The sequence below is a fragment of the Harpegnathos saltator genome, unplaced genomic scaffold (assembly GCF_003227715.2).
Source record: "Harpegnathos saltator strain DR-91 unplaced genomic scaffold, Hsal_v8.6 scaffold514, whole genome shotgun sequence".
In the NCBI taxonomy this organism is placed as follows: domain Eukaryota; kingdom Metazoa; phylum Arthropoda; class Insecta; order Hymenoptera; family Formicidae; genus Harpegnathos; species Harpegnathos saltator.
Window position 1 is genome coordinate 429,429 of NW_020230332.1, and position 17,397 is coordinate 446,825.

Here is a 17,397-nt window from a genome sequence, read left to right on the forward strand (position 1 = left end):
GCTTCTATATATAGAGGAGGGGGGGGGCAGGCGGCGGGATGGGGGAGACGAGCCGTGCCCTGGCGAACTTTCGACCCGAAATGACCCGAGAGTGAAGATGCAGACTTCTCCGCGCCGTTTGGATCGCCACCTTTTCTCCTTCTCCGTTTTCCGCGCCGTTTTGCCATCGCTTTGCGACGCGGCCGACGACGACGACGACGATCAGTCTAATTCCAGGATACCGATCGATCGCCCTTATGAATATCAGAAGATATCACGGATTTATTCGCACGTGGCCCACTTTGCTCCCGCCCACCTCTCTCCTCGCTCATCTCCGAGAAACACTAGAGGAACACCGCCGCCGTGTCGAAGAAACGAAGACGAAGAGACTCCCGCCGATTCTCCGGTGGATTGCCTCGCGTGGAAATGTCAAACGGTTCGCCTCGCGCGACGATTAACGGCGAGCTTCACTTTACGTTTAGAATCAAGTAACCGCGCAACCGTCGCGCGTCGCGTCGCCGGCTTTGTCTCGCGATGCGACACGGAAATTTATCGAGATCGGCGAGATCGCTATTCGCGCTATTCGCGTCAATCTGCGTGCGAAAACCTGCGTGGGAAAACCCCCGTCCGTGTCTCCTCGCGCTCGCGCCACCTTGAAGATAAAGTGGCTCGTATTCTGCGCGGGTAAATCTGCCCGTGTCCCTGAATATTAATTCATCGCCTTCGCGTGATCGATGTAAGGTTTTTATTATTAAATCAGCCGGCGATTCGAGCGCAAAATCGGCCCGAGCGCTTCGCCGAGATCGTTACCTCTCTTTCTCTCTCCCTCTCTCTGTCTCTGCCTCTGTCGAGCATATAACCATATTAGATATAATTATTCGAAGACGCTGTACGTCGGACTGATGCGAATTAGCATGCAAGATGAATGATATTTCGCGGATGACTCGTACGCGGCCAACGCGACGCGACGCGACGGAACGCGGTTTCAGCGAATCGAATCCGTTATGCTCATTAGGCGAGAGCGTGTTTTAGCGACATTAAATTAAACGCGACAATCCCGGCGGTCTTGTACGGCGTTCAGAAGTCAACGTTCTATAATTCCGTTCGTTTTTTTTTTCCCCTCGCTCGCGAGTCTGAAATTATATTACCAAGATTCTACATAGAGCAGGTTTCAGCGTAGATCATATTTTTAGCACATTAAATATGCCAGCGTAGTCGCTACCGGTGATCAAACTGTGAGAGCACCTTGCGCCTTATGTTAAGGTTGCGGAGGATCAAATGCGAAATTAGACTCGCACGGCCAAGAAGGAGCCGACGAAACGAGGTGAGAGAGATACGTGTGTCTAGGATTACATTGATTTACCGTATCCTCGCGGTATTTCAATTATTAATTAAGCTGCCGCGCGCGATCGATAGAAATGAACGTGGCGGTCAGCCTGTTAAGCGAGACGTGAAATATGATAGGTTCGCAACGAGAGAAGTACACGAGAGCAAGCTCAAGGTGGAAGCAACACGAAGGAGCGCGATGAGGCAAAAGCGAGAGGAGCTGCCGCGAATCGGCGGGCTAGATTGATTGTTGCGGCGCGCGCGCGCGAGTTGTTTCGCGGAGAGATCCTCGCGGGTCTGTCTGCGTTTGACATTTGGTACCTTACGACGATCGGCTGAAATATGAGCCTTCACGTCGTGAACGCCCGGCGAGCCAGCCGGCCGGCTCGAAGTAGAGGAACTGGATTTCCAGTCATAGACGTGTGCGCGCACAAAGTTGAAATTGGCACTTACGATGGACGCCCATTGCGCTTTCGCTGAATATTCATGCGGCACACGCTAAAAGGTTATTGAACCGCTCAGGTCTGAACGCTGAATGAACGGTGCTGCACAAGAGGGAGGGAAGAAGGGTGAGAAAAAGAGATGGGTGGACAGACGGAGATGGATTCATTTGATGTAATTCTTGATGTAAAGGCTCCGAGAGAGAAAAACAGCCGAGGAAGCTGCAGCGAGGAGAAAGCCAAGTAGAAAAATTAATAGGGCTCTGGTAAGGGCCTGATTATTTTTCCCTAACATTAATCGGGCCCTAATAGGGATAGAAAGACAAGGGCCCCACAGGATGTGTAAGAAATAGTTTAACGGGTATTATAAGGGCTTTGTAAGGAAATATTTTTATTATTGCTTGAGTAAAAATATTCGTTCTTTTTGTTCCAAGAAATTTAGACTGTAATTTCTTAAGTTCTTCGTAACCTTGTTAGTATACAGCAATTTTTTTTTTTAAATACAGCATACTTTACGATAAAATAACTTTACAATAAAATAAAATATAGTATTCTTTAGACATAAAAATCCTGCTATTGTTTCTGTTAAAGTTTGCTGCATCTCCGAACGAAGGCAATACAAGAAAAATTCTTGGAATTCCGTCGTCCGCAAGCCAAAAAAGAAATAGGAGGAGCGAGGGAGAGGCTGTGAGGGTTGAGAGGACAAAAAGCGAGCAAATCGCGCATCCTGGGATCATCCGGCTGTAAATAATAGAAGCGTCTTCGATATCAAGGACGCGCAGAAGGGACCTCGCTGTTCGAATGCAAATTTTTCGCGAACGCGATACCGCACGCGGTCTTAATTTAACACGGTGCCATTATTGATAATTGTACCCGCGAATTTCGGGGATTATCGACCGCCCGCAAAAGTAACGTCGCTTCGGTGGCGAGTCCCGATTGGAACATCCTCGTTATAGCGCAGCGCCGACGTTCATCTATTAACGGACGTAAAACCACGAAAATGTGTCTCGCCGGACGCGAACAATTCGCATAATTCAGCATTATTTTCACAAGGAAAGAGAGGGAGAATTAATCCTGTGTCTCGACTCCGTGATAAACATTCGATCCAACATGTCCGTCCTCCGTCGATTATTAATCGCCGAATTATGCTCACGCATAATACAACGGTCTCACGTCACATTTGCACTTTGGCGAGTATGCCAATACTTCTCTCTCTCTCTCTCTCTCTCTCTCTCTCTCGCTGTCAGCCTAAATGTCACAAAATAGCATTGATTTCATTGTCCGTCGTCCTGGTCGTCCTGGCCATCCTGGCCGTTCGGTGGCGGCGGCGGCGGTCGCGCGAGTGCGCGCTGGTGTAATTCTCGTTAATTAATGAAATAGATTAAAACACGGGAAAGCGCTCTCGACGGACGCGATGGACGCGGTTACGTTAGTTGACAGCGCGAAAAGGTATAACGTCGCCGCCATGCATATCCGATAGGTCCATTTATAACGTCTGACCGGCGCGTCGCGCGTCGAACGTTCCGTGCGCGCGCTCCGAAAATACTTATACAGCGATGTGCAATACAGCGACGGGGCCATTTCCCGGGATTCCCGCCCGCGCGCTGATTATTTACAAATCCTGCCTGCCGTCATGACCATTTAATTCCACTTATCGAAGGATCCGTTACGCGTCGTCCGCGTCTGAACGCGTCGTGAATCGTTTCCACGCTTATTTTAACGTCGGCCGGCGGCGGCCTTTCGGCCATTGACTCACATCTCATATCATACTTTTCCGGCGGGCGAAAACCGCGCGACTATCTCGACATCCCTCTTTCTCCCTCTTCGCCTGTCCTTCTGTCCTCTCCGAACTCTCCGGACTTTGTTTTCCCGGCGATTTACGCGAGAATCGCTCGGCAATCTCAACGCCGCGCGTTCCTCCTTCGCGCCTTCGCTCGTTCGACAACCAATCGAATGCGCGACGATACACGCGAGATACTTCGATGGGAATAACGCTCACTTCAGCCCGTAGAAAGCGCTCGCGCACGCTTCCGTCGTTCTTTTCCTTCTCCGCTTCATCGTCGTCTCTCTCTCTCTCTCCCCAGGTGAGGCACTTGTCCGCACGACCGGGAACGAACGCGAACTCTTGGGTGATTTTCAGTGGGAGAGAAGTCGAGTTGATATAAATGCTGGAATTGTTATGCGAGAAAGAACCGGTGCATGTCCGGTTCCCCTTCGAATGTATCGATGATGCGCGAGCGATCGGCTCTCGAATCGAGATCGCCGGTCATGCGCGATATTGCGCGTGCAAGTCGTGCGTGCGAGGCAAGGTGATTCGCCGGTAAATCGGTTATTGTTACTTTGAGGACGGCGGAGACTAGTTGTGAGCTCACGATGGACAGGATAAAGCTTTTGTTTGATGAGTCCTTAAGCAAGGATGACGCATTCATGATCTGCGCGACCGTGGACACAGGTAATGTCATTGAAATGAAATCGGAGAAAGTGTGAGGTCTGTATGGGATGTCGGGTTCCCTCGGGAACATAACCTAAAGTATAAGGTAGTAAATAAGTTTGATTTGTAGGTTTCGAGTGGCAGGCGATTGACGAACACAGGGAGAAGGTTAGCAATACTTCGGAACCGGTCAAGGAACGCGGGAAAATCTACTTTAACTTACAATGGGACCAATATGAGAAAGTACGCTTCTTTGTGCCAAGTATTTCTATTTTTTTTTTTCGCAATATTTCATACTTGAGAGATGGTTGCACTTAGAAGCTGCTGTTTTACAATATATCTATATATATATATATGTTGTGTAGGTTCAGGAAATGAGATCAATAGACAATATACTCATAGTAGCCGATGTACGGACTTTCACTTTTCATGATACCGACAAAGAAGCCGACAAAGAAGCCAATTTGGAATTGTTCAAGGATGCGGTACAAAAGCATATGAATCTGAATAAAGCTCTGGATATGTGGAAGCGTGTGGCATGTTTTATGGGAGAGATATATCCTACATTGGAGGAATATAATTCTGCCAAGGAGCAAGCTGCTGTTACCACAGTAACAGAACCAGTAACAGAAGCAGAACCAGAGACCACTAAGGGTAGAAAAAGAGGCGTGGATCCCTCAGAGTCTAAGGAAGGCGATATACTTAAATTCAGAGTGACATGCGAAAGGTCTGGTAATCACACATTTGAGTCCACTGATGTAGCCTGTGTTGTCGGAGGGGAATTGCAGACTAAGTATCACTGGATAGTGGATTTATCCAAGTATCACTTGGAAGTTATCTGCAAATTGATTGAACGTACGATGATAATATTAATTATGTGATTAGACTAGAGAATTGATACGTATGAGTCTTAATTTTAGAGTGGATGACCCATGCATCAATATACCAGACTGCCCTGACAAAACTATTTTCACACTTTTTAGAACAACTGATAACACTTTTGCGCGTGACGCACGAGTCCAAACATCGCAGGAATATCGTGAGCTTTGGTCCGACCACTCTCAGATCAACTATATGTTACAATTTGCTAAGATTGGCAAATCCTAAACCAGGAGATATAGTAATTGATCCTATGTGTGGTAGTGGATCTATTCCTATAGAGGTATGCGCATTTGCGATAATAAATTAGTCGTTCTTGAATGCTAATTTTAAATGCAAATTTCAGGCAGCATTAGCTTTCTCTCATTTATGCATTCTATGCGGCGATAAAAATTCCAAAGCTGTGGAGAGAACAAAGTCTAATATAGATGGTTCAGAAACTGCAGCCAGAATAAATCCCGTGCAATGGCTGGCTTTAAATCTGCCACTCAAAGATTCGTTTGTTGACGTTATTGTTACTGATATGGTATACATCTTTTTTTCTTTCAAATTTCATGTTAGATACTTGGTCACGTTTAAATATTTTCGTTTTCTCTAAACAAAGTTATTTACTTACTGTAGCCTTTTGGCAAGAGAAGTGGAAAGAAGTCAAATAACGAACGTCTTTACAAACAATTTTTGCTGGAACTCGGCCGAGTAGTAAAATTACGGTCTGGACGATTGGTCCTACTTACTCATGACAGAAGAAGTTTCAATTACGTAAGTTATTGACCATTCCGGATTAATTTACCCCAATGAAGTGAAATATAATTCAGATCATTCATATAAATTTTTATTTCACGGTTACAGTGAATTTTATTTAAATTTTATTAAAAATATCTTGTTTCATTACAATTTTGACGTGAATTCTATTTTATTTCAGGCCTTCAGGGCAGCGGGTGATTTGTTCCAGTTAATGAGAGCAGTTAATGTGAAGATAGGAGGTCTTCAAGTTATAGCTTATGTTTTGAAACGAACAAATGTGCCCCTCACATCCTTTAAACCACGATATTATTAATGGACAGAACTTTTAAAATGAATAGACCAATGAGGTATCTTTTGTTTTCACAAGTGTTATGAAATATATATATATACATATATATATATATATATATTGATATAACATATTTTTGTATAAGAGTTAATATAGTTTATTTGTATATTTATACAACATAATTGTATGATTGATTCCTTTCCTGACCACTTGACCTCATCTGATCTGACTGAAACAGTATCATATCTTGTAGGATATAAGTAACAATACAGAGAAATTATAAGAAAATCTTTCTTCTGCTAGTCTCCATATCATGTCTCTGGCCTTGTATAATCCATTCATAATCACCATATTTACTGTCAAATGTTCCATGTTGCAGTGATTTTAATCTCAGAATAAATCGTGGACCCAATTCAGGCGATCTTGGTTTTCCATTTTTTAAATTAAACTCATACCTATACAGTCGTCAGCATAAGATTAAAATATGAGTTTATTTTAATATGAGAAATCTTAAAGGTAAAAAATAAATAATTCATGTGTTACCTATGATGTTTGAAAAATATATAATCTCTCTGATTGTGAAATGTTACAACTCTTCTTCCTTTGAATTGTGATTGATAGTGAAATAATACACCAAGCATTCTGGCAACAGTGAAACCTAGACGTGTAGTGGAATTATTTAGAATAACTTCTGGCCTATGTTCTGTGATTTCCTTGTGACTACGCTTCAATTCTGTTGTGATCTTAACATTACTGAGCTTGAAGTGTGCAGTAGGACCATCCGGAAGATGTATCACCAACATTCCATCTAATAATTGTATAAGAAAACACGTTTACTCTAAGTAATACTTTAAGTAATATATATGAGATATATATATATATATATATTGTTGTTATATAAAATATATTTGAATTATTTAATTTGATTTGTACATGAAAAGAAGATGCTCTCTTTCTCTCTAGTTAGTTTTGCATTGATCCACGTTGACGATTATTATGTCTGTAAAATTCTTGGTGATGGCACACCTCACAATTTTCTTCACGCCGGAACGATTTCTGTATTACGAGATCGAGTTCGGTATCATCCTTGTGAGCTCTCTGCCGAAAATTCGTGTTTTCCTGTTCGGATTATCGGCGTAGTGATAAGAACTTTAGGTTCGTAGTTCTGCCGGTAATACGCAGCGAATTCGTCATTTTGACACTCGACTTCGAGCCTCCAAGTTGTCGGTCGCCTCGCGTCGGCGCCGCTGCCCCGCGGCCTCACTAGCTTTGCTACCAGCCGCGGGGCAGCGTCGCCGTCGCTCGGCTCGGTCGGGTCAAGTAGCGAGGCGAGTAGCTTTTGCTGGACCTATACTACATTTCTGCCAAAGCTCGTCAAAATCAGCGATCCCAAGTTTGGCCAGCAGCCCTTGTCAGATTATAGCCCAGAAAAAAGTTAGCCTCGCTCGCGTCGCTGAGCGAGAACGAGAGCGAGATAAAACTCGCCGAGTGCAGCAAAACTCGGCGCTCGATCGTTTCAAAGGGAGCCTGGGGATTTAGCAAATCGCGGTCACGGCGATTAAATCGCAAATGCGAGCAGTCGACATTCGAGATCTCGCCGCGAGAACGCAAGGAACGACAAGTGTCGACGATGTAACGTGCGCGACGTGAGTCGCGCGAGTCCTTTAGTTTAATTACGTCCTAATTGCGTTACATTAATATTAATTACGAGCAGGAAAACGCCTACGTTTACGGCATTGACGTGGTTCTGTGCGCGAGCGACGAGTATGCGCCGCATTCGTTATTTCATCTACAAACACGTTGACCCGTTTGCGGCGTTTTAAAAAGCCGCTAACTTTTCTTCGGATGTGTCCCCTCCCCGCCCGTATTCTTTTGTTTTTCCAACGGTGCGTCTAATAAGATGCAACGTAAATTATTACATTTTCTCTCTTGCGAGAACACTGAGACTGTGTACTCGTTAATTAAGCTAGAAAATAAATGTACACTCGCACGTCTCAACTCACGCGTGTGGATGTTAATAATAATAATTAAATATACATACGTTTCACGTATAACGTGATTGACTTGGAGCATTCAGAGCTTTCCCTGATCTGTTACATCGGATTCGGTAATCTGCAAGGCACCTGAAACATAAAATGCGATATTCTCGAACAGCGTTCCTCTCAGGATTTCCTTGTCCAAAGAAAGATCAATGATGCGATCGCAGATCTCGTGTATGTCATGTCAATAGAGACAGTTTCAATTCGGCGTAATATGATTCTTGGAACAGACGTAAATATAAGTATTGTGAAGTTTGAAGCGAGTCTCTCACAGGCATGCTTTGAAAACACGAGTTGTTTTCATTTTCAGCTAACGGACGACGCAGGCATCAACACTGATCGGCAAGGTCAGCGACTGGTGGGGGGTAACCGTGCCTACCCGAATGTTTGTTTTCGTACGCTTATATATGACTCCATGATTGCGGAAAGGACATTGCGCCTCGGGCCGACGAACGACGCGCATACCGCGACGCAGAATAATACGAGTGTCGGTTAATACGCGTTTCTTTGTCCTCGAATCTTACTTGCGCGAGTGTTAGAGCTAGAGTCAGTGTCGTCGCCAGTGCTACGATGGAGTATCCGGGGGTGCTGCGACGGAGTGACCAGAAGGAGGACGTCGGATCGAGAAGCCAGGATGGAGAGAGAGGACTTGGAGCGCGCCGAGAGACGTAGCCGAGGACAGCGATACATCATGTATGGTATTCGAGGTACCTGGAATAATTATTATTAAGCAGGATTTTTCTGATTTTAACGGACCTTACTCGAAGTAAGGACATACCCGAGTCGAAATTAGATCAGCATTCATAGTTTATCATCTGAAAAATAATAAGATACCTTGAGATTTGATTATACGTTAACCTAATTTCACGTAACATAAGTTCTTTTCTCATAAAATATGAATGTCTATTCAAGCAAGGTTGCTGAGGCAAGCTAAGGAATACAAATTTTTTATTATGTTCTCAATAAAAAGTTGCACATAATTTAGAAAACTATGAATAATGATCTTAGAATCTGATATAAATTTTGCAATTGTTGATTTTTATTCGTCTAATAATGCTCAGATTGCTGTTTTCGTTTAGAATCTGCTAGAATGTCCGTTTCTCATTCTTGTTTATCTTTCTTATTGTGCCGAATCTGAATTAAAATCTCTATTAGTGAAACAGCATTATTAGACATAACCGTTGTCTTTTTGCAGCTTCAGCTCTTTTGAGAGCTACAATTCTCATCATTCTCATTAGAAAAAAGAAAAGAAAAAAAGAAAGAAGAAAAAGGAAAAAAGAACTTTAAGAATGATGAGAATAAAAAGTGTTTTTCATCCCCCATTTCCTCTAATTCTTATATGATTATTTAATCCTTATATATTTATTTCACGCGTAGTTCTAACAAAGGCAGTTCTATTTACGTTTTTATCTTTGGTCTCTTTCTTGCGCTGTTAAGCGAATATATAATCAAAATCAACAAAAATTGCCCATTTAAATTAAAAATATAAGGATTAAGTACATATACATTATCGAAATAAACGAGTATTAAATAACTGCGGAATACTGCGGTCGCTGTTGAAGACTCATCATGGGCGAGACTGCGAGAGTAGCCAGATGTAACGTTCAGGTAGGACAAAGCTTGTTCACTATTGCGCATCTAGATATTCTGTATTGATTTTTCAAATTGGATGCAATTTGCAGGATTAATGTAGAATTAATATTTCGACTCGGGAAAGACTTTTTTTTATCAAATCCTAACTTGTAGAAAACTATCGATTTGAATGTCGGCAAGAAAAAAAAGGAGTTAATTTGTTGAATAAATTAGAGGGGTAAATACCTGAAAAATGAGGACGAATTGTCATTGCACTTGGACAATCTTCTGACACTGATTTATGGTATTGATCGATATTCGATTTTCGGTACTGATTTACTCTTTCATTTCTCTACAAGAAAAAAAATTGATACGACTCGTACATTTATCCGCGTTAATTTGATGAATAAATTAAATATTGATCGGTCTTCAATTTTCGGTACTGATTTATTCTCTCATTTCTTTATAAGACAAGAAAAATTGATACGGATCATTCGTTTATTCGAGTCAATTTGTTGAGTAAATTAGAGGGATAAATACCTGAAAAATGAGAACAAATTGTCATTGCACTTGGACAATTTTCTGATACTGATTTACGGTATCGATCGATATTCGATTTTCGGTACTGATTTACTCTTTCATTTCTCTATAAGAAAAAAAAAATTCATACGAATCGTTCATTTATCGGCGTTAAATTGATGAATAAATTAAATATTGATCGGTCTTCAATTTTCAGTACTGATTGATTATCTAATTTCTTTATAAGAGAATAAAAATTGATACGAATCGTTCTTTTATCCGACATAATTTGTTGAGTAAATTAGTGGGGTAAGTACCTGCAAAATGAAAACAACTCGTCATTGCACTTGGACAATTTTTTGACACTGATTTACGGTATTAATCGATATTCGATTTTTGGTACTGATTTACTCTTTCATTTCTCAATAAGCAAAAAAATTCATACGAATCGTTCACTTATCCGCGTTAATTTGATGAATAAATTAAATATTGATCGGTCTTCAATTTTCGATACTGAATGATTCTTTAATTTCTTTATAACAGAATAAAAGTTGAATACGACTCGTTCTTTTATCCGACTTAATTTGTTGAGTAAATTAGTGGGGTAAGTACCTGCAAGCTGAAATTAACTTGTCATTGCACTTGGACAATTTTCTTGACATTGATTTATGGTATTGATCAGTCTTCGGGTTTCGGTATTGATTTATTTTCTCATTTTTTTATAAGACAAAAAAAATTGATACGAATCGTTTATCCGAGTTAATTTGTTGAATAAGATTAGAGGGGTAAGTACCTGAAAAATAAGAACAAATTGTCATTGCACATGGGCAATTTTTTGACACTGATTTATGGTATTAATCGATATTCGATTTTCGGTACTGATTTATTCTTTCATTTTTCTATAAGAAAGAAAAATTCATACGAAACGTTCATTTATCCGCTTTATTTTGATGAATAAATTAAATATTGATCGGTCTTCGGTTTTCGGTACTGATTTATTCTCTCATTTCTTTATAAGAAAAGAAAAATTTATATGGATCGTTCGTTTAACCGAGTTAATTTGTTGAGTAAATTAGAGAGGTAAATACCTGAAAAGTGAGAACAAATTGTCATTGCACTTGGACAATTTTCTGACGCTGATTTATGGTATTGATCAGTCTTCGGTTTTCGGTACTGATTTATTTTCTTATTGTTTTAAAAGACAAAAAAATTGATACGAATCGTTCGTTTATCCAAGTTAATTTGTTGAATAAGATTAGGGGGGTAAGTACCTGAAAAATAAGAACAAATTGTCATTGCACTTGGACAATTTTCTGACACTGATTTGTGGTATTAATCGAGATTCGATTTTCGGTACTGATTTACTCTTTCATTTTTCTATAAGAAAAAAAAATTCATACGAAACGTTCATTTATCCGCGTTATTTTGATGAATAAATTAAATATTGATCGGTCTTCGGTTTTCGTTACTGATTTATTCTGTCATTTCTTTATAAAAAAAGAAAAATTGATACGGATCGTTCGTTTAACCGAGTTAATTTGTTGAATAAATTAGAGGGGTAAGTACCTGAAAAATGAGAACAAATTGTCATTGCACTTGGACAATTTTCTGACACTGATTTATGGTATTAATCGATATTCGGTTTTCGGTACTGATTTATTTTCTCATTTTTTTAAAAGACAAAAAAAATTGATACGGATCTTTCGTTTATCCAAGTTAATTTGTTGAGTAAGATTAGAGGGGTAAGTACCTGAAAAATAAGAACAAATTGTCATTGCACTTGGACAATTTTCTGACACTGATATATGGTATTAATCGATATTCGATTTTCGGTACTGATTTACTCTTTCATTTTTCTATAAGAAAAAAATTCATACGAAACGTTCATTTATCCGCGTTATTTTGATGAATAAATTAAATATTGATCGGTCTTCGGTTTTCGTTACTGATTTATTCTGTCATTTCTTTATAAAAAAAGAAAAATTGATACGGATCGTTCGTTTAACCGAGTTAATTTGTTGAGTAAATTAGAGGGGTAAGTACCTGAAAAATGAGAACAAATTGTCATTGCACTTGGACAATTTTCTGACACTGATTTATGGTATTAATCGATATTCGGTTTTTGGTACTGATTTATTTTCTCATTTTTTTAAAAGACAAAAAAAATTGATACGAATCTTTCGTTTATCCAAGTTAATTTGTTGAGTAAGATTAGAGGGGTAAGTACCTGAAAAATAAGAACAAATTGTCATTGCACTTGGACAATTTTCTGACACTGATTTATGGTATTAATCGATATTCGATTTTCGGTACTGATTTACTCTTTCATTTTTCTATAAGAAAAAAAAATTCATACGAAACGTTCATTTATCCACGTTATTTTGATGAATAAATTAAATATTGATCGGTCTTCAATTTTTGGTACTGATTTATTCTCTCATTTCTTTATAAGACAAGAAAAATTGATACGAATCATCCGTTTATTCGAGTTAATTTGTTGAGTAAATTAGAGGGATAAATACCTGAAAAGTGAGAACAAATTGTCATTGCACGTGTGCAATTTTTTGACACTGATTTATGGTATTAAACGATATTCGATTTTCGGTACTGATTTACTCTTTCATTTCTCTATAAGAAAAAAAAAATTCATACGAGTCGTTCATTTATCTGCGTTAATTTAAGAGATGATAATTCGGATAATAATTAGAAGATGCAATTTTTTACAGAAATATGTATAGAAATGCATATGTACAGAAAAAGAATCATGTGCTGTTGAACGAAGTGTAAGTTTGTGGGCGATGCCGTGTTTTTCAAACCCGCAATTATAGGCGTACCACAGACACGAACCGCCAGTAAATAGGCGTAGAACGGACACGCACCAAATAGAGACTTTACCGGCATCCGCAAATGGGCGTAGTCAACGTAGTTTCCGGCTCAATGGGCGCAGATAGCGCTAATATCAGTCATCAAAATGCATGTCGCCAAAAACGCCGGTGTGGCCGTTCTCAAGCTTCTCTCTGGTGATACTAAAAACTCAGCCCTGAGTAAATTTTCGTAATGACAAGGGGGCCTCGAAGGGCCTAGCGTTAAATGGAGAACGACAATATCGGCTGTTTAGCTACGCTAATTTTTCAAGTGGTATATGTCAATGATGGAGAAGTCTGTGATGGGCCAAATGATTTCTATAATTGTCACTCAACTCAGCGTAAACTTTTTTTATTGCATTTAAATAATACGTATCGATGACAAATTAAAGGGATATTTATCTTTAAGTAGCATGATGTAATAATGAATTGAACAAAGAAGTTTCTCATTGTTTATCAACATCATAATTAAATAATACAAAAGATTTAAGCTAACTCTTCCCCTCTCTTTCTTGCTCTCTTTCTCTCTCCCTTTCTCTCTATTCATATATAATATTACATTATTCATATTTTTATCTTAATTAGGTATTATATACATTTCCTTTTAGTCATAAATCTTAGGTGCAATCATTTAAACTTCAAAACTATCCACAGTATGAGAAATACTACTATGGAAAATAGGAATAAATATAAGATGTAATAATTGTGTCCTGCTTTTGCTAGACGTAAAACACGCGCCACTGAACCTGACAAAAAGCCACTTGTTCTATCAAAATCATCATCCTAAAATGAATTTATGTTTTTTATGAAACAGATAATATTTAAAACTTGATAAATGTCTAGAAATCTGACTTACTAACCATAGATCTCAGCATTTTATCTTGATACTTTACTTCAGTGCCAATGTCAATGGATAATGATTTTAAAGCATGAATTTTGTCCCTTAGTTCTTCGGTCACTCTTTCATTCTCGTCTTCCATAGCATTTTGGGTAGATGTACTTGGCAATGGTTCATAGCCATAACCACCTGCAAAATGAAAAATTATATAACATGAAAACTGAATATCCAGTACAGTTAATTAATACAACACATACACTCACCGGAATGAGATCTTCGCATTTTGTTAGCAATCTTGACAATCTGGTTGATAAACAAGTCAGATGGAAAATTTTCGCTCGATAAAACACTTTATAATTTTGAGAGCGCTTTATTTTAATTTATCTAAAAAGAATATTATATTCGGTCATTAGAATAAATGATCACAAATCTTAATGTAACCTCTCTTAGACTAACATAATCTTACTCAAAGCAGCAATGATACATCAAGATGTGTACGAATAATGTCGTTCCAATTAAAATATATTGTTTACGCAAACCGACTATTTTATATGTCAATGATACTTGATTGTTAAAAAATATTTAAGCCAATATAAAAATAATCTAAAACGTAAGAGACACCTGTGCGATTTATCAGGAGGATATATCCGAAATTTTGTGACGAAAAAAGTATCTATTATTTACCAGCTATATAAACAGTGTCGGGAGTCAAATAACAAATATAATAGCGATGTATGTTAATATACGTCAACGTCACGCATGCAATGACGTGTAATCGAGAATATCACGAACGATGATTTCTGTCAGGTTAGGGTACGATCAGCTTAGGTTAAGACATGTTAGGTTAGGAGACAATATTTAAATGGTAGCTGGACATTTAAATGTTAGGAATGGAAACATGATGAATTTACATCGTCATATGATTAGACGGAAAACAATGCATATGTAACATTATCAAGCGCTACAATAAACAAATCACTGAGAAATCTCAGTCAACTTAGATATGTTTTTATTTTACGAAAAACTCTCTTTTATGAAACATCTTTCTTATATAGCTTATTAAACAGATCGTGGATAAAAAGGATATTTAGAATCGTGTCTCGGTTTATTATCGAGTAGAGAATATGTTAAATATAAAGGCACAAACAATAAGAAGTACTTCGCTACTTTCTAAATTCCTACTCAGACAATCAGTGTGCGCGTGTATGATGTGTATGTATGTGTATGTATTTCATAGATCTTCCTTCTACGTTCGATATATAGACAATCATCTCGCGCTAACAATCTCGTCCATAAAATCACTTACAGAGGCGGAGAAACACTTATGAGTAACGTTAAGATCTAGCTCTTTGATCTCTCGAACTTAAATAATTTAATTACGACTATCTATATTCACAACCCTATAAGAAAACAAAGTCCTTAATGTATGTATGTGTGTGTGTTGTGTGTGTTTATGTGTGTGTGTGTGTGTGCGTGATCGTTTCTCCATCTCCTTCCCTCGCGATCAGATGGGAGAGGAGACGCAATTCCTAATGAGCCGACGATGCGGCTGTAAATAAACGAATATTAACACCTCAATATTATCGTGATATATAAAGTTCTCGATATGAAAACCTCAACAAGTTTAGAAACACAATTTCTCTCGCAAAAGCCCTTCGTCAACGCTCGTGCTCTAAATCGCACATGTTGTGAGTACTAAATCTATACAATCTCCACAATTTAACATCTCTCTATCTCAACGTAGAACACTGATAAGTACATTTGATGCCACCGCGAGGTCACGCCGTCGTGTGACCGTCGATCCCGCACGCCGTTACACTTATTATATGTCGCTATACATATACACGTAAAAACGTCTCTCTACGCGCACGTCGTTACACGATTTACGCTATTGACGATTTGATCCCAAGAAGCGTTAATTAGTCGAGATTAGGCCCGTAATCTATGCACGCTCTATTGTACGCGTCGTGAAAGGATGTCTGCCGCGAGAGATTCGGTTGGCCGATCGATTCGCGCGTGATTGGAATGTTTGATCCACAGAATAGGGAGAAAGGAAAAAAAATAGAACCACAGAAGTCGATCGAGCTTAAGCGCTGCGGATCGTGTATCGTCGACCTTTACAAATATATTTTGTACTTTCTCACACGTCCACACACACACACACACACACACACACACACACTTCGCCTAAGAGGAGGAATTCTGTTCTCCCAGTATGTGCGCGCTAGTCGCTAATAGTCGGGACTGCCACGTGGGATCGTGGAAAATTTGCACGAAGAAGCGAGAGAGAAAGAGAGATTTGTGCGATACCGGAGGATTCACGTTCGCGACGAACCGTGTTACCAAGGGCGACTCCGTTACCAACTAAACTAAAAGATTTCCTCCAACGTTATCCTGAACAAGATACATATATATACAGTGTTGAGCATCGTTCTCGATCTTTCTTAAATAATACAACAGTACACAGTCCCCGTCGGGACGAATCGATCGTTAGGCAAGAAGACTTTAAACGTATCGTCGTAAACGCGTTCATCAGTGATGACGGATATGAAAATACGCGTATACGCGTGTAACTATCTGTATGTATGTTAACCGCAATTTATATAGGACAGTATAAAAAAGATCATAGGAAGGGGGGAGTTACATATAAATGCAAAGAGTTCCGTCTGTGTGCGCACGTGTGTATATGTGTGTGCATGTGCATGTATATGTGTGTGTGTGTGTGTATGTGTGTGTGTGTGTGTGTTATCATCGTGGTCGCCTCCCGGTTAACTGTTACGTTCGGAGAGGTGCGTGAAAGGAAAGCTCGAAGGTGCCGCGGACGGAGCTAAGACGGACGCGACGATCCGCCAGCGCGCGCGTCGCGGAATTATTTGGAATATTTCGATGTGTTCAGAGCAGCGTTGGACGAATGAATGCGCCGCGACGGCGCCGGGCTGACCGGAGCCGACGGGGACGGTCCGGTAGGCGTCGTCGGCTTGGAGCCTCTCCTGCTTCGCCTCAGGGTCGAGTACGGACTGGTGCCGCGGTTCACGTGCTCGTGCGCGTACAGTAGCACGCCGATGTCCCGGTTACCCGCCTCCAGAGCGATCTTCAGAGCCGAGCTGCCGTCCACGTCGACGATCGACGGGTCGCAGTCTGGGTGAGCGAGCAGTAGCCGCACGATGTCAGCGTGGCCGTGTTCCGCGGCGCACATCAGAGCGGTGCTACCGTCCTCGTCCTGGATGTTGACTGCCGCGCCGGCGTCCAGCAGCAGCTGCGTCATGTCTTTGCGTCCGTGCGACACCGCCAGCATCAGCGCCGTTTGCCCGTGCTGTCGGCAAGAAAATTCGGTAAATATTAGAACGCTTTGGAGGACAGTTTGAAGGTATGGAGAAGAGGATGTTGTTGACTCGCAGAGTTGTTCAACAGCGCGATGCGATTGATGCGGATCTTCTTGATTCACACTGAACGAATCGAACATTTCGCTTGAAAGAA

At 40.2% G+C, this 17,397-nt stretch overlaps 4 protein-coding genes across 10 annotated transcripts in view; 1 reads left to right on the forward strand and 3 right to left on the reverse strand.

The window, feature by feature from the left end:
- Positions 1–3,822: 3,822 nt before the first annotated feature.
- On the forward strand, positions 3,823–6,173 carry LOC105181004 (THUMP domain-containing protein 3). Its single transcript, XM_011137440.3, has 7 exons — positions 3,823–4,197; positions 4,307–4,419; positions 4,542–5,031; positions 5,160–5,338; positions 5,402–5,581; positions 5,677–5,814; positions 5,978–6,173. The coding sequence occupies exons 1-7, from the start codon at positions 4,119–4,121 to the stop codon at positions 6,110–6,112; spliced, it is 1,314 nt and encodes a 437-aa protein (XP_011135742.3). The 5' UTR covers positions 3,823–4,118; the 3' UTR covers positions 6,113–6,173.
- Positions 6,174–6,246: 73 nt separating this feature from the next.
- LOC105181003 (probable ribosome production factor 1) lies at positions 6,247–7,375 on the reverse strand. 2 transcript variants are annotated; one of them, XM_011137439.3, is made up of 3 exons: positions 7,115–7,375; positions 6,632–6,896; positions 6,247–6,543 (listed from the first exon to the last, which is right to left on the reverse strand). In XM_011137439.3, the coding sequence occupies exons 2-3, from the start codon at positions 6,889–6,891 to the stop codon at positions 6,366–6,368; spliced, it is 438 nt and encodes a 145-aa protein (XP_011135741.2). In that variant the 5' UTR covers positions 6,892–6,896; positions 7,115–7,375; the 3' UTR covers positions 6,247–6,365. The 2 variants fall into 2 exon arrangements, with proteins under 2 accessions (XP_011135741.2, XP_011135740.2); XM_011137438.3 differs by having other exon boundaries at positions 7,022–7,374.
- A 6,136-nt stretch (positions 7,376–13,511) lies between these two features.
- Bet1 (blocked early in transport 1) lies at positions 13,512–14,762 on the reverse strand. Of its 2 annotated transcripts, none has more exons than XM_011137720.3 (4): positions 14,605–14,762; positions 14,184–14,304; positions 13,943–14,109; positions 13,512–13,865 (listed from the first exon to the last, which is right to left on the reverse strand). In XM_011137720.3, exons 2-4 carry the CDS (start codon positions 14,200–14,202, stop codon positions 13,710–13,712), a joined length of 342 nt encoding a protein of 113 aa, XP_011136022.1. In that variant the 5' UTR covers positions 14,203–14,304; positions 14,605–14,762; the 3' UTR covers positions 13,512–13,709. The 2 variants fall into 2 exon arrangements, with proteins under 2 accessions (XP_011136022.1, XP_011136024.1); XM_011137722.3 differs by lacking the exon at positions 14,605–14,762 and adding an exon at positions 14,387–14,430.
- A 244-nt stretch (positions 14,763–15,006) lies between these two features.
- The window catches only part of Kank (KN motif and ankyrin repeat domain-containing protein 2 kank), a 47,618-nt gene continuing 45,227 nt past the window's right edge, over positions 15,007–17,397 (reverse strand). For 3 of the 5 annotated variants that reach the window (XM_011137727.3, XM_011137729.3, XM_011137728.3), the window contains exon 10: positions 16,790–17,233. In XM_011137727.3, coding sequence (XP_011136029.1) covers positions 16,790–17,233 — 444 coding nt within the window. Of the gene's footprint in view, positions 17,234–17,397 lie in introns of all 5 variants that reach the window. The other 2 variants (XM_011137726.3, XM_011137732.3) reach the window with 1 other exon arrangement.

Coding starts and splice junctions, on each gene's coding strand:
- LOC105181004 (XM_011137440.3), top strand. CDS start 4,119: ATGGACAGGATAAAGCTTTTGTTTGATGAGTCCTTAAGCAAGGATGAC. Junction 4,420..4,541: donor AATGGGACCAATATGAGAAA/GTACGCTTCTTT, acceptor TATGTTGTGTAG/GTTCAGGAAATGAGATCAAT. Junction 5,032..5,159: donor TATCTGCAAATTGATTGAAC/GTACGATGATAA, acceptor CACACTTTTTAG/AACAACTGATAACACTTTTG.
- LOC105181003 (XM_011137439.3), bottom strand. CDS start 6,891: ATGTTGGTGATACATCTTCCGGATGGTCCTACTGCACACTTCAAGCTC. Junction 6,544..6,631: donor ATATTTTTCAAACATCATAG/GTAACACATGAA, acceptor ACGACTGTATAG/GTATGAGTTTAATTTAAAAA.
- Bet1 (XM_011137720.3), bottom strand. Junction 13,866..13,942: donor ATAAAATGCTGAGATCTATG/GTTAGTAAGTCA, acceptor AATTCATTTTAG/GATGATGATTTTGATAGAAC.